The 12,743-nt window shown below is 39.9% G+C and overlaps 1 protein-coding gene and 1 long non-coding RNA gene across 9 annotated transcripts; one reads left to right on the top strand and one right to left on the bottom strand.

Annotated features, from left to right (window-relative positions):
* On the top strand, window positions 1-1,235 carry LOC136254704 (uncharacterized). Of its 2 annotated transcripts, XR_010700696.1 has the most exons (6): window positions 1-76; window positions 130-231; window positions 290-389; window positions 434-523; window positions 997-1,055; window positions 1,119-1,235. It is a non-coding gene; the product is annotated as an uncharacterized lncRNA (long non-coding RNA). The 2 variants fall into 2 exon arrangements; XR_010700694.1 differs by lacking the exon at window positions 1-76 and having other exon boundaries at window positions 83-231.
* LOC136254684 (uncharacterized) lies at window positions 1,166-4,618 on the bottom strand. Of its 7 annotated transcripts, none has more exons than XR_010700685.1 (12): window positions 4,242-4,618; window positions 3,496-3,594; window positions 3,155-3,211; window positions 2,923-3,106; window positions 2,812-2,868; window positions 2,704-2,760; window positions 1,968-2,041; window positions 1,810-1,912; window positions 1,690-1,758; window positions 1,534-1,626; window positions 1,379-1,480; window positions 1,166-1,310 (listed from the first exon to the last, which is right to left on the bottom strand). XR_010700685.1 is itself a non-coding variant. In XM_066047419.1 (12 exons), the coding sequence occupies exons 1-5, from the start codon at window positions 4,242-4,244 to the stop codon at window positions 2,836-2,838; spliced, it is 294 nt and encodes a 97-aa protein (XP_065903491.1). In that variant the 5' UTR covers window positions 4,245-4,618; the 3' UTR covers window positions 1,166-1,310; window positions 1,379-1,480; window positions 1,534-1,626; window positions 1,690-1,758; window positions 1,810-1,912; window positions 1,968-2,041; window positions 2,704-2,760; window positions 2,812-2,835. The 7 variants fall into 7 exon arrangements, 3 of the variants coding, with proteins under 3 accessions (XP_065903491.1, XP_065903472.1, XP_065903481.1); XR_010700690.1 differs by lacking the exon at window positions 4,242-4,618 and adding an exon at window positions 4,080-4,233; XM_066047419.1 differs by having other exon boundaries at window positions 2,923-3,008; window positions 3,496-3,609; window positions 4,241-4,618.
* Window positions 4,619-12,743: the final 8,125 nt, after the last annotated feature.

Genomic DNA, 12,743 nt, shown 5'->3' with positions numbered 1-12,743 from the left:
CCTCAACTAGTCGGGGATAAGTGAAGCGTTTATTGACTATAACAAAGTGTCCACCCACATAGCGGCTGCAGAACAGGTAAGCACCAACCACATTCACACAACTATTATTGTTGCCATGGTTACACAAAGGAGCATCATCACAAACTACAATTGTGATGTTACCGTCTTAAAGAGTTCTACTTCATCGGTGAAGAAAACTAATGACACCATGGCAACCAGTGGCATGTACAAGTGAGCACATGCTACAGTATGTAACCAGTCATGTCCATTTAACTGTCTGTCATCACAGGACTAATCTACTGACATTCAAGAAACACACTTCACAAGTCTTAGTTATATACATATACTATCTATGAGAACACTCACCAGATAAGATCCTCAAGTGGATAGTAAGAGTATTTGTAATAATACATCATCATCAATACCTGTATAGGCATCATCAGAAAGTACTGGTTCCAGTACAAAAAGATTTGCTGTTGTGTATTTTTGCTTATTTGCAAAAAGTACATCGTCTGACTGTGGGGTATGTTCTTGTAATGCAACTGTGTGGCGGTCATTTGACAATGTTCATTAAGTGTGATAACATACAACATGTATGTGGCTTTTACATATGCATATCTAGTATGACATAGCTGTACCTGTTCTCATGACACCTAGTTGTCACTGCTAATGTGTGCATGCCATTGCTATAGAGCAGTGTTTTACAGGGGGGTGGGGGTTCACAAAATTTAATTTCACAGATTGGCAGTTATCCATGCAAATTTCCCCATTCAACATTTGCAGTTTACTCACAGTGGCATTCCTGTTTATGTGATGTCAACAATTGATTGAACTATCACACTGTCACTTTATAATGAATCCGAAGAACAAATTGTTAGAGGAAGGGCCTATATATATTATACTACCATATCAGTTTGGTTTGATAATAAATTAATGGTGCACCCTCCTTGCTATCTAAGCCAAAATTTTCTATTTACTATCACTTGTTTCCAACAGAGAATTGAAGTTCCCAGCTATGAAATTCTGTTACAGACTGGTGGATTAATGAACTTAAGGTGACTGATATGTTTATAAGGATGATGATGGATGGATAGTGAACCTTTATGTATCTTGTACAGGACGGATTATTTAATCCCAATGATGACATGCACAAGTAAACCATGTGTTTGTGTTGCATGTTTTGTTATACTTACAAGGATGACATTTACAATATAATATTATGTATTGTACACTGACTCAAATTTAAATATTGTGTTAAATAATGATCTGAGGTGTTTCTTGAATGCCAGTAGACTCAGTATAGGTTTGTCCTGTGATGGACGGAAAGACAGACAGATAAATGGACAATGACTGGTTACATACTGTAGCACGTGCTCACTTGTACATGCCACTGGTTGCCATGGTGCCATTAGTTTTCTTCACTGATGAAGTAGAACTCTTTAAGACGGTAACATCACAATTGTAGTTTGTGATGATGCTCCTTTGTGTAACCATGGCAACAAAAATAGTTATGTGAATGTGGTTGGTGCTCACCTGTCCTGCAGCAGCTTTGATCATGTGGGTGGACACTTTGTTATAGTCAATAAACGCTTCACTTATCCCCTTGACAACACAGCCATTCTGAGGCTGGAGAAGTACATGGCCCTCACAACACACACCAAGATGGTAACAACACATCACCACACCCACCTTTATGGTTCGTGCTACCACTCCCACTGGGCTCTGTAGTAAGGCTTCAATTATGATAATTTGGTAGGCCTGTTACGATGGCGGAAATGTGATACAGTAGTATGCTGTTGTCATGCAAACCTTGTGTTGTAACAGCTATCACTATGGCAACACGTCACATAAATCAGGGTAGCTACATTTCGTGTTGGACTAGTTGAGGTGTCCACAGTAATGTTAGCCTTGCCTAAAAACGGAGTGGCACAAATGATCGTGTGAAAAAATCACACAACTTATCATACCAGCATCTCTGAAGTTGTCATCATGGTGATAGTGCCATACAATTCATCTCATTATGAAATACCACAGTCAACACCTGTGACAAGATCACATGACCTCACAAGATAATACACAAGTAACGGTTCCCACATATCACCTTTATTTTGTACCATGCGATTTGTCACAGCAGTTGCAACAGTATTAATATGCTGCACAAAATGATTTGCTAGACAATGGCTTTGTTAGCTTATAGCATAGTTAAAAACACCCACAAAAAAATTCTTTTTATCATAGCCTTCCCAAATAGCACTACTAACAAACCAACTGCTGCCACAATAAACATATCATAGGAGTGGTCATTAATACAGTACATGAGTTTTCATGTCCCAACAACGGACCAAGTTAGACACCAATTGGGACCTATTACTTGACACGGACTGTATGTTGAGGTGGTGTTATAAATGAGGTGGTGTTATAAATGAGGTCATGAAGTACATCTCAGTTGTGCGTGTTTGGGACCTATATACTTGACAAGGTCACTATATATATCGAAGTGGTCTTACAACTCTTGGCCTAGTGACATGACCGTAATTGTCATAGTGGGTTCACTCATTATATTACAGCCACACAACACCCAAAACACTACAGCAGAACCCCTCTATACAAGATATGCGTGAGACTAATTATACTTTATAGTTTACACCAGCACAAAGGAAGAGAAGTTCCACTGTATCACACAGAAATGATAAGATCACGCACCTCTTTTTGCTGTCTAATTCAAGTCATCATCTGTTGTACCTGACTAGCTCTCACTTCCTAACAACCAATCAGAATAGCTCGAAGTTTAAAGACGTCAATGCTAATTACCATTTTCTTTTGAGCTTCTTCCAGTTATTGTAGCAGATTGATCTTGTCTTCTAGCTCCTGTGATGATGTCATATAAGCTCATGTGATGTCACATGACAACAGAGTACACACCTTCTTATCTGTGTCCCCTTGTGTGATGACCACTTTCACTGCTGTCTGTTGTTTGTGCACCTCTCCCTCCTCACATACAGTGTAGCCTTGTGGTAAACAAAGTGTGACTTGCATAACGTAACCACCCACTTAAAAAGTCCACAAATTTTGACCCAAAATCAATGTCCGTTTGCCACACACTACACTGTAGTGAGACCAGCCAAGTTAAGTCACAATAACAGATTATACTCACTGGCTTCTTCACTTACTAACTTGCTACTTCTTCTTGTTCCTTCAGTGACACATTCCCCTGTACAATGACAACAACAAAAACAACTTCATACCACTACAAGTCTCAAGAAATGTTCCACCAACTAGTAACAGCTTTACTACTATACTCTCCCCCTAATGACTATTTACACATTAGGGTTATCGGTAGCAGGATGCTCTGGGAGCAACAATGTTTTTGAGATTAGCAAGTTGTTTTGCAACATTGTAGAAAACCACTAAATACTATCTCTGTCTCACATGACTATCATCAGTCTAGCCCCACCCCCTTACACTGCAAGGTTAAGCTCGGCTATTTGGTGATACCTGTCTCGTTCCTTAGCTCCTCTTTCAGCTGTGTCATCAGGATGCCTACCTTGAAGCAGGTCTTTGCCTTCAGTTCCAGTGTCTCCTGAGTAATCTGCTCTATATCAGTGCATCATTTGAAACAATGAGCAATATTAACACACATTGTGTCATCAAATATGCCAACCACATAACAATTATTCAAATACGTGATTAGCAGCACCACTCTAACATACAGTAATACAAGCATAGACATGCCCAGGGCTATGATGCATGACCAATCTCCTTTAGTAAACATAAAGCTTCACCACAGCAGCACTATAGTATTGGATTACAATAGAATAACGGTATAATTATGTTATAGCTCCCAACGGAACTGCTTCTAGAACACCTACTACTGAAACTAGTACTGCATGTGCACACTAAAAGGATTAGAAAATGGCAAGCCATAGATTATATATTCCCTAGGTGGAGAATATATAATCTATGCCTGAACAATGTGACTTCCATAAAACAAACAAAATTTAACAGTAAATTCACAAAACGTAAAAATTTTCTAACTCAGAAGTGGGCCCACAAAAATGAGTGCTTCCCTGCCAGTTCACCTGAGTAAATGATGCAAACTTAGCTGTGCTTTTTGTGGGGTCACCAAGCTGAACCCTCGACTGAACTGAATGACTGACATACTGGCATATCAAATGAAGATAGCTACTCGTGTAGTCTCAGGAAATCCAACTAACCAACAATTGCAGTTTACACTATCATACCATATAGGCGGATATATTCGGTGTTCACTATTTCATGTTCTTATAGCCTTCATTTCCTCCACTCCAAGCAAGTTCAGCCCATGGCGAATCTGTTTCAGTCATCTCGTGTGTTGTGAGATGGCAAAGGAAATCTTCACCTAGTAAAACTAGCTGCCTGTACAATTCGCTCCTTGACTTCGCTACATCACTTGAGAAGAAGAACCCCCAGGACCTTGCCCCAGGAACCCATGCCAACTGGGTTGATTCAAGGGTTTTGTCCCCGAGATTCACCAACCCCCTGAGTAATGTGACTTTACGTAAAACAAACAAAAACGGTAAGTTCACCAAATGAGAAAAATTTTCTAAGTCAGAAGTGGGCCCAAAAAAAAAATTGGCCCGATCCGATACCGATCCTATCGATACGCTGGCTTTCGATACGCTTGCTAGCCTCGCCTGTCATCTCAAGCTCCAAATCTCGCTTTCCGTGAGCTAGCACAGTTACACACTTTTTTTTTTACCCGGGCTTGATGGACTGCCCTTGCCTACCACCCCCAGCACATAAATGGCCTGTGCTGGACAAACCGGGACTTTCTTAGTCCACGGCAAACTGAGACTCTGCCCGAATCAGCTCCACAATTGGGGGAGTCTTAACATAGTGACCGATGGATGAGCGGGCTCCGCGGATGCATTGTATGGAGGACCGCAAGAGAGAAAAAGATAGACAGCACCTTAACCACCCCATGACAACAGAGTAATCATCGCCCCACTTGTTTGAAAGTTGATGAGCCAAGCGTTGATAAAAAACAGAAGCCTCATGAGCCAGACCACCAGAGGCAGACATTACCAGGGGGGTAAAAGAGGCATGCTCCTCCTCACGAATTCTCTGAGCATACGCACGTTTCTTAATGTTCTCGTGCCTCCGATAACAGGAGGCCAGTGACGAGGACGCATTAGAAGCAGCCAGAGGGTTGAACACCCGCACATCCACAAAACATCTTTCACTTCTTCCACCCCAAAAACCATTCATGGTGATGTCAAGACGGGCACCATCTTGGATATTGGCAGAAGCAGGGTAGTCCTGCTGTGAAACCGGCTAGAGCTCTGGTTCAACAGCTACCTGAGAGCATACTTCAGTCAACAGGGTAGCAGTTAGATCTCTGATCTCATTGTGTCGGATAGAAGGTAAGCCACCCTTGGGACAGGATAGGGCATGCTCCACTGAAAAGGAAGTCCCACATGCACAGTGAGCAGGAGTCCGCTGAGGAGACCACCCATAACGTAGTGCTACGGCACCGTGAAACGGTATCGGTCCACCTTTATTTAATACCTACCTCTCGAGTTGCGTAGTATGCGTACGCATGTGTGTTTTTATTGGCAGGTCCGATACCGATACTGGTATCGGTAGTATCGGTATCGGTCCACCTTTATTTAATACCTACCTCTCGAGTTGTGTAGTATGCGTACGCATGTGTGTTTTTATTGGCAGGCACTAGCTATATCATAGATTATTGAACGATAATCTATGGCTATATTAAACGGGGGCGTCTGGATTCAGTGGAATGGAATGGTGGACTGGAATGGTGGAATGGAATGGTGGAATGGAACGGTACTTAGGTAATTTCAATTAGTGGTCACCTCTTTATAAGACCACCTTCTAGCAAAGACCACCTATTTACAAAGACCGCTTTACTTTAATATTATCTGAATTGTTGTTTTAGAGCCCTATAAGACAGTCTTATTGATGAATTGTGTACCATATGTTATGTCTAGAAAAGCCAGTGATATCTGATTTACAGTAATAGCTATATACCCCATACAAAAACAGCTTGACTAGATAAAAAAAGATCTGTCCACAAAACTAAAAGCAACTGGCAACTAAAGGAGCTAATATCTGGTGAGGCCAAGAAATGAATGTTAATAATTATATACTGGCAACTAAGTATAATCTTAGTCCTTTATCATTGATTTGTGCAGTCTGACTGTATTTCTAATTAATTCCCTGTAAATCTAATAGGCTAATAAATTGGTACCTTTCCCAATAGTCTGGCATTGTAGAGGAGAAAAAAGGTGGCTAAAGTACTAGCCAATTAGGGTTACAGGGAATTAATTAGGAATGCAGCAAGACTCAATGATAAAGGACCAAATTTTTATAAATTATAGCTAGTTATTTGCCAGTATTTTTTGGCCTCACCCAGATATTAGCTCCTGTAGTTATTAGTTAATTTTAGTTTGATGGAGACATCATTTTTGTACAGCCAAACTGTTTTTGAATGGGGTATATTACTGTATTACAAAATTAGATATCACTCTGTCTTTTCTAGGCATGTGGCGCACAACTGATCAATAAGACCATTCTATGGGGATACACTCTAAAACAAAAAACAACAAGATAGCAGCAATTTAAGCATTAAAATACTTGGTCTTTATAAAGAGGTGGTCTTTGTTAGAAGGTGGTCTTTATAAAGAAGTGACTACCAATTGAAATTACCAAAGTACTGTTCCATTCCACCATTCCATTCCATTCCAGTCCATTCCACCATTCCAGTCCATTCCCCACCATTCCATTCCACTGAATCCAAGCGACCATTAAATGGTGGTGGCCGTAAGTACTCAAATCAGGCCTCAGGCCTCTGTATACACTACAATTTCATTGTCAGAGATGTTATGCACTTGTCAATTTAATTTCATGCCCCCCATGTGGGGATCTGACATTACTTCTTGTCCCCACCACTGGGGCAATTGACAGCTGTCCAATTCACTGACTGATTTTCGGTAGTTGCATTTCTAAACAATAAAATCACACTCACTATAATTTTACTAGCTACAGGTATAACTATCAGGTTAATCACTAGTCGCATGCATGAAATATGCGCGCTTAGTCATCTTTGAGGTGTTGTCAAATCCCCTACTAAGGGGTGGGGACATAGTGGGGATTTGACAGCTGACTTTGCCCCACGATTACAAATCCCCTGTAGGGTGGGGAATGAAATTGACAATTACATTAGTGCGGGTTATTTAACTCCAAGAACAGTCATTTATAGTACATACGCAATCACACTACACCAACAAAATTGCAAAAAGTGCTGAAACCGCTGTACTTTGTTTCAAGTACAGAAGTACCTGGCTTTAGACTTATACAGCGGTTCTGAGAGACCTTGCGCGACAGCTAAACAAGTGAAAATCATGTGTACAAGATTTCGTCCCATCAAATCAATTCATTTTTGTTGGCATGAAAGAATCTCCTCCAACAACTGTATGTTGCCTTATGGACTTACAATGCAAAGATGATTCTTAGATATTGGGCTCTACAGGGGTCTGATGATGACAATCCCTTTTACCCTTAGTTGGTAGTAGTAGTAGTAGTTGTAGTGGTACTGTAATTGTAGTAGTAGAGTTAATTTTGTATTTAGTTACCATTTTGTAATTTGTGTTATGTGTGGTAGCTATTCAATATTTTATTTATAGTAAAATAAATAAAACCGAAATGATTTTTTTTAAATTACCGCACCTGACGTATTGTTTTTCACGCAAGGTGTCTTAGAACCACTGTAGAGTAGCCGGATTTGCCAAAGTCCGCAAGTATGCCACGTGCATGTGTGCTCTCGTGATAATATGGTGTGCATTAATTGATTGCCGAGTGCAGAAAATAGAAATACTACACATTTGATGGTTTTCAACATGAACTACAGTCTTCGAAGTGTGTGTGAATACTTTGTTACGCACAGAAAGTGGTTTAACTACTCGAGACTATTCAGACTAGTCCATTCAGAAGGATATGCTGTAAAAGTAATGGTCAGGGCACACAAAGACCAATCAATGGTATTCCAAGGGGGTGTCATGTTGGTACACGCTGTAGGGAGATCTGTGACGTTGTCAAAGTCTTGATTGGCCAAATTTCGCTTTGACCTGTGACTATAAATGCCTTTTTCAATCCTAGTGACGATATTTCAGTGCTCAATTTCATAATGAAATGTTTGATTGTGGGTTACCCTTGGCCATTGACTTGGCACGAATTTGGTGGCCTTCACCTTTGACTTAGATTTTGACCGCGGTCACAGTCTACCTACAGTGAGTAGCTGCATGTCACCCTCTAGTATTCATAGTAAGGGCACTCCAAATAAATTCTCTTTCGAATATAGGCAAGTTTGTATGCAGGCAGGCGGTCCATTTCCACCAATGCTTTTAAAGGGTATTGGTAGAACGAGGAAATAGGAAACGGGAAATGAGAAATGTGTGAAATGGAATTCCCTTGCTGAAGAACATGTTTCATTTGTAATTGAAGGGGTGGTTTCCTCAAAACATTGGTGGTTGAAGTAGCAGTGACTGCTGTATTAGAGTGTTTTGTAACTTAAATTATGTATGTAGTAGAATGGACTAACAATTGATTTTATTCTTTTTATTGTAATTTTCCTTGCCACGCCCATTTTTTGGCATTTGCCATAGTGTGATCGCATGAGTCTGAGGACACATCAAATGTATTATTTTTAAGTGTATTGTTCATGCATTTTACATCAAATAATGATGGCTTTCTCCTACTACTAACAGAATGGTGATTGTTTAATATTTTAGACAAATTTTGATGGTAGATAATGTCAGTAGTTTAAGTTAAAGTGACTGCTCTATTAGAGTAGATATGGCAGCTAGCAAATATACTGCCACTAAAAGTACATGTTGATATGTTGCAGTACATTTATTACACTCTATAGAACAGCCATATCACCTGAAGCCACAGATACTGCCAGGGTGCACGTGATCTACATTATATCCACCATTAGAATTTGACTAAAACACTATATATGCAATTGCCATTCTGTTAATAGTTACCGGCATACTAGTATGAAAATATAGCTGTTAATAATTAAGTTACAAAACACTCTAATACTAATAGAGCAGTCATTGTTACTTCAGTCACTGTTACTTCAGCCACCAATGTTGTGAGGAAACCTACCCCTAAGGCCTTCAATTACAAATGAAGGGTGTTCTGCAGTGAGGAATTATACTTCCACCCATTTCTCATTTCCCATTTACTATTTCCTCGTTCCTGGTTTTACTAATACCCCTTTTAAAGCACATTTGCTTGAACACAGTCATATGTAGAAGCATGCAAACTTGTACTTTCATCATTAGCTAGGCCACTCCAAATAAACTCTCTGTTTCCTGTCCCAGGCTCAGGAATATGTGCATGCAGGTGGGCAGTCCGTTTCCATTATTTAAGCCATTATTTGCCTGGTACAACTATAGAAAGCCATGTAAAAGCATGCTTAATGCTACGTACCTTCCTTTTTAAGTCGCGAATCTGTGCCCACTTGATAGCACACTGACATGTGAGTTGATACTATTACAAGTTTGCTTTTACTAATGAACCTGTGCAGTATGCAAGAATAACCAGAAAATTTTGAAAGAAATGGAATAATGGATATTTAGAGCTGACAGTAACCAGATGCAGGCGGTGGACGGGAAACAGAATTTATTTGGAGTGGCCTTTAGGTTGTAGGAATACCGAAATTTTGGCATGGAATTTAAATAGGCGATTTCGCAGAGTTGCATGTTTATAGCTAGTAGAGATGTACTGATCTAGTATTGGTTCGGCAGCCGAACTGGACAATTTAAGCAAAATTGGAAGTACCAATTTTTGTGTATAAACCACCGATTCAATTCTAATATTTCTGATAACTAACTCTAACTCCATGTTTTCAAGCATACTGGGCTTATTCTATCATCTCTCCTCTTCATGTCAGGGGAATAGAGTAAAAAACTCTATTCTGTTGGCCATATTGCAAGAAGCCATACAACTACACACGGATTTACTATACTATTCATGGCTCTTGTAGCAATACTTTGGCTAATACAGCTCACAATTGCCTAATAAGAGTTTGAAACATTGAGTAAAATCCTATGAGCTACATGTAGCTGTAGCAGGTCAAGCCTAAAATATTATAATCAAGACACACGGTAGTGTGTCGTGCGGCCCAAGAAGCCGGCGCGCAACCCCGTGAGTATATTGACAGGAAGAAAGAAAACGCAATTTTCGCATCTCCGTAGCTCTGTGCTGCCTTGATGAAACAAGACAAATTTTGCTGTGTAGATTCCCTCCACCTTCAGCACTCCACATTCCAAATTTGAGCGAAATCGCTTCAGGCATTCCTGAGATATGCGACTTCAAAAATTGGCTTAGTTTCTTGTTTTTTTTTCTTCTTATTTTTCTTCCTCTTTTCGCACACTTACAAAAACTGCTATAAAACGCGAACGCGGTATCCGATTACCTTGAAATTTGGCACACAGAAGGGGGGTATAAAGGCGCATCTCGGTACCAACTTTGGCTGGAATACCATAAACAGGCAAAGAGTTATGAGCGATTATGCACGAAAAATAACACCAATATGTTGTCACGCCTACAGGGTAAACCGCGTATGGGAAGAAGCTGAAACTCGGTAGGTGAATAGGTTAACTATTGAACCTCAAACCTTTTGTGGTTTGAAAGAAATCGAGCTAAAAACCAGGAAGATACAGCGAAAAAATCAACAGTGTGTAACAATTACGCAATCGAGATTAGCTAATTTTTAATTTATTATTATTATTATTATTATTATGCTTGCCACGCCTACCAGATAAACCACTTGGGGTAATGCTTTGAAAATCGCTGTACAGATGGAGTTATCATCTTAGAAAGGCTCTCAAAGGTGTAGAAGAATCAGACTTAAAGCCACGGAGTTATAACACGAAATCCAACTTGGTGTAGCAAGTGCGAGATCGAGATACTTTAATAGAGCAGTCATCCTAATAGAGCAGTCCTCCTAATAGAGCAGTCACCCTGAACAGAATTCAAGAGATCAGTTAGAAATAAGTAACCTGTATAGAGATCAGCTACAAACAAATCACCCTGTAGAGAGTTCAGCTACAAACAATTCACCCTGTTCAGACATCAGTTAGAAGAAGTTTTTACAAACAAATCAACCTGTTGAAAGATCAGCTAGAAGATGTCACCTTGTAGATAGTTCAGTTACAAAGAAACCACGATGTAGAGAATTCAGCTACAAACTAGTGACCCTGTAGATACATCAGCTAGAAGAAGTTACCTTAGAGAGTTCAGCTACAAAGAAACCACCATGTAGAGAGTTCAGCTGCAAACAAATCACCTGTAGAGAGTTCAGCTAGAAATAAGTCACCCTGTAGAGAGTTCAGCTAGAAGAAGTCACATTGTAGAGAGTTCAGCTACAAAGAAACCACCATGTAGAGAGTTCAGCTGCAAACAAATCACCTGTAGAGAGTTCAGCTAGAAATACGTCACCCTGTAGAGAGTTCAGCTAGAAGAAGTCACATTGTAGAGAGTTCAGCTACAATGAAACTCCCATGTAGAGAGTCAGCTGCAAACAAATCACACTGTAGAGAACTCAGCTACAAACATATATGCAGTGTAAAAAGATCAGCTAGAAGAAGTTACCTTGTAGAGAGTTCAGCTACAACGAAACCACCATGTAGAGAGTTCAGCTACAAACAAATCACCTGTAGAGAGTTCAGCTAGAAACAAGTCACCCTGTAGAGAGATCAGCTAGAAACAAGTCACCTTGTAGAGAGTTCAGCTAGAAGAAGTCACATTGTAGAGAGTTCAGCTACAAAGAAACCACCATTTAGAGAGTTCAACTGCAAACAAATCACCCAATAGAAAGTTCAGCTATGAACAGATCACCCTGTTGAGAGTTCAGTTAGAAACAAGGAATCCTGTAGAGAGATCACCTAGAAGTATCGCCTTGTAGAGAGTTCAGCTACAAACAAATCACCTGTAGAGAGTTCAGCTACAAACAAATCACCCTGTAGAGAGATCAGCTAGAAGAAGTTACCTTGTAGGGATTTCAGCTACAAACAAATCACCCTGTAGAGAGTTCAGCTACAAAGAAACCATTCTGTAAAGAGCTCAGCTGCAAACAAATTACTTGTACAGAATTCAGCTACAAACAAATCACCCTGTAGAGAGATCAGCAAGAAGAAATTACCTTGTAGATAGTTCAGTTACAAACAAATCATCCTGTAGAAAGATCAGTTAGAAGAAGTTACCTTGGAGAAAGTTCAGCTACAAAGAAACCATTTTGTAAAGAGCTCAGCTGCAAACAAATCACCTGTACAGAATTCAACTATGAACAAATCTCCCTGTAGAGAGATCAGCTAGAAGAAATTACCTTGTAGAGAGTTCAGCTACAAAGAAACCACCATGTAGAGAGTTCAGCTGCAAAGAAATCACCCTGTAGAAAATTCTGCCAGAAACAAATTGCCCTGTAGAAAGATCAGTTAGAAGAAGTTACCTTTTAGAGAGTTCAGCTACAAAGAAACCATTCTGTAAAGAGCTCAGCTGCAAACAAATCACCTATACAAAATTCAGCTACAAACACATCACCCTGTAGAGAGATCAGCTAGAAGAAGTTACCTTGTAGATCGTTCAGCTACAAACAATTCACCCTGTAGAGAGAGCAATTAGAAGAAGTCACCTTGTAGAGTGTTCAGTTACAAAGAAACCACCATGGAGATTTC

The sequence above is a fragment of the Dysidea avara genome, chromosome 1 (genome assembly GCF_963678975.1).
Source record: "Dysidea avara chromosome 1, odDysAvar1.4, whole genome shotgun sequence".
NCBI lineage: Eukaryota > Metazoa > Porifera > Demospongiae > Dictyoceratida > Dysideidae > Dysidea > Dysidea avara.
Note: the sequence above shows the minus strand (reverse complement) of the source record. Positions and strands in the feature narration are given on the sequence as shown.

Bases quoted from the DNA above. Each gene is read 5' to 3' on its own strand.
- LOC136254684 (XM_066047400.1), bottom strand. From the start codon at position 4,159: ATGTCAGTCATTCAGTTCAGTCGAGGGTTCAGCTTGGTGACCCCACAA. The intron at 3,595-4,079 runs GTGAACTGGCAG...GCACTGATATAG, and splicing joins AGTTTGCATCATTTACTCAG to AGCAGATTACTCAGGAGACA. The intron at 3,009-3,154 runs GTGAGTATAATC...GTTTACCACAAG, and splicing joins GTTAGTAAGTGAAGAAGCCA to GCTACACTGTATGTGAGGAG.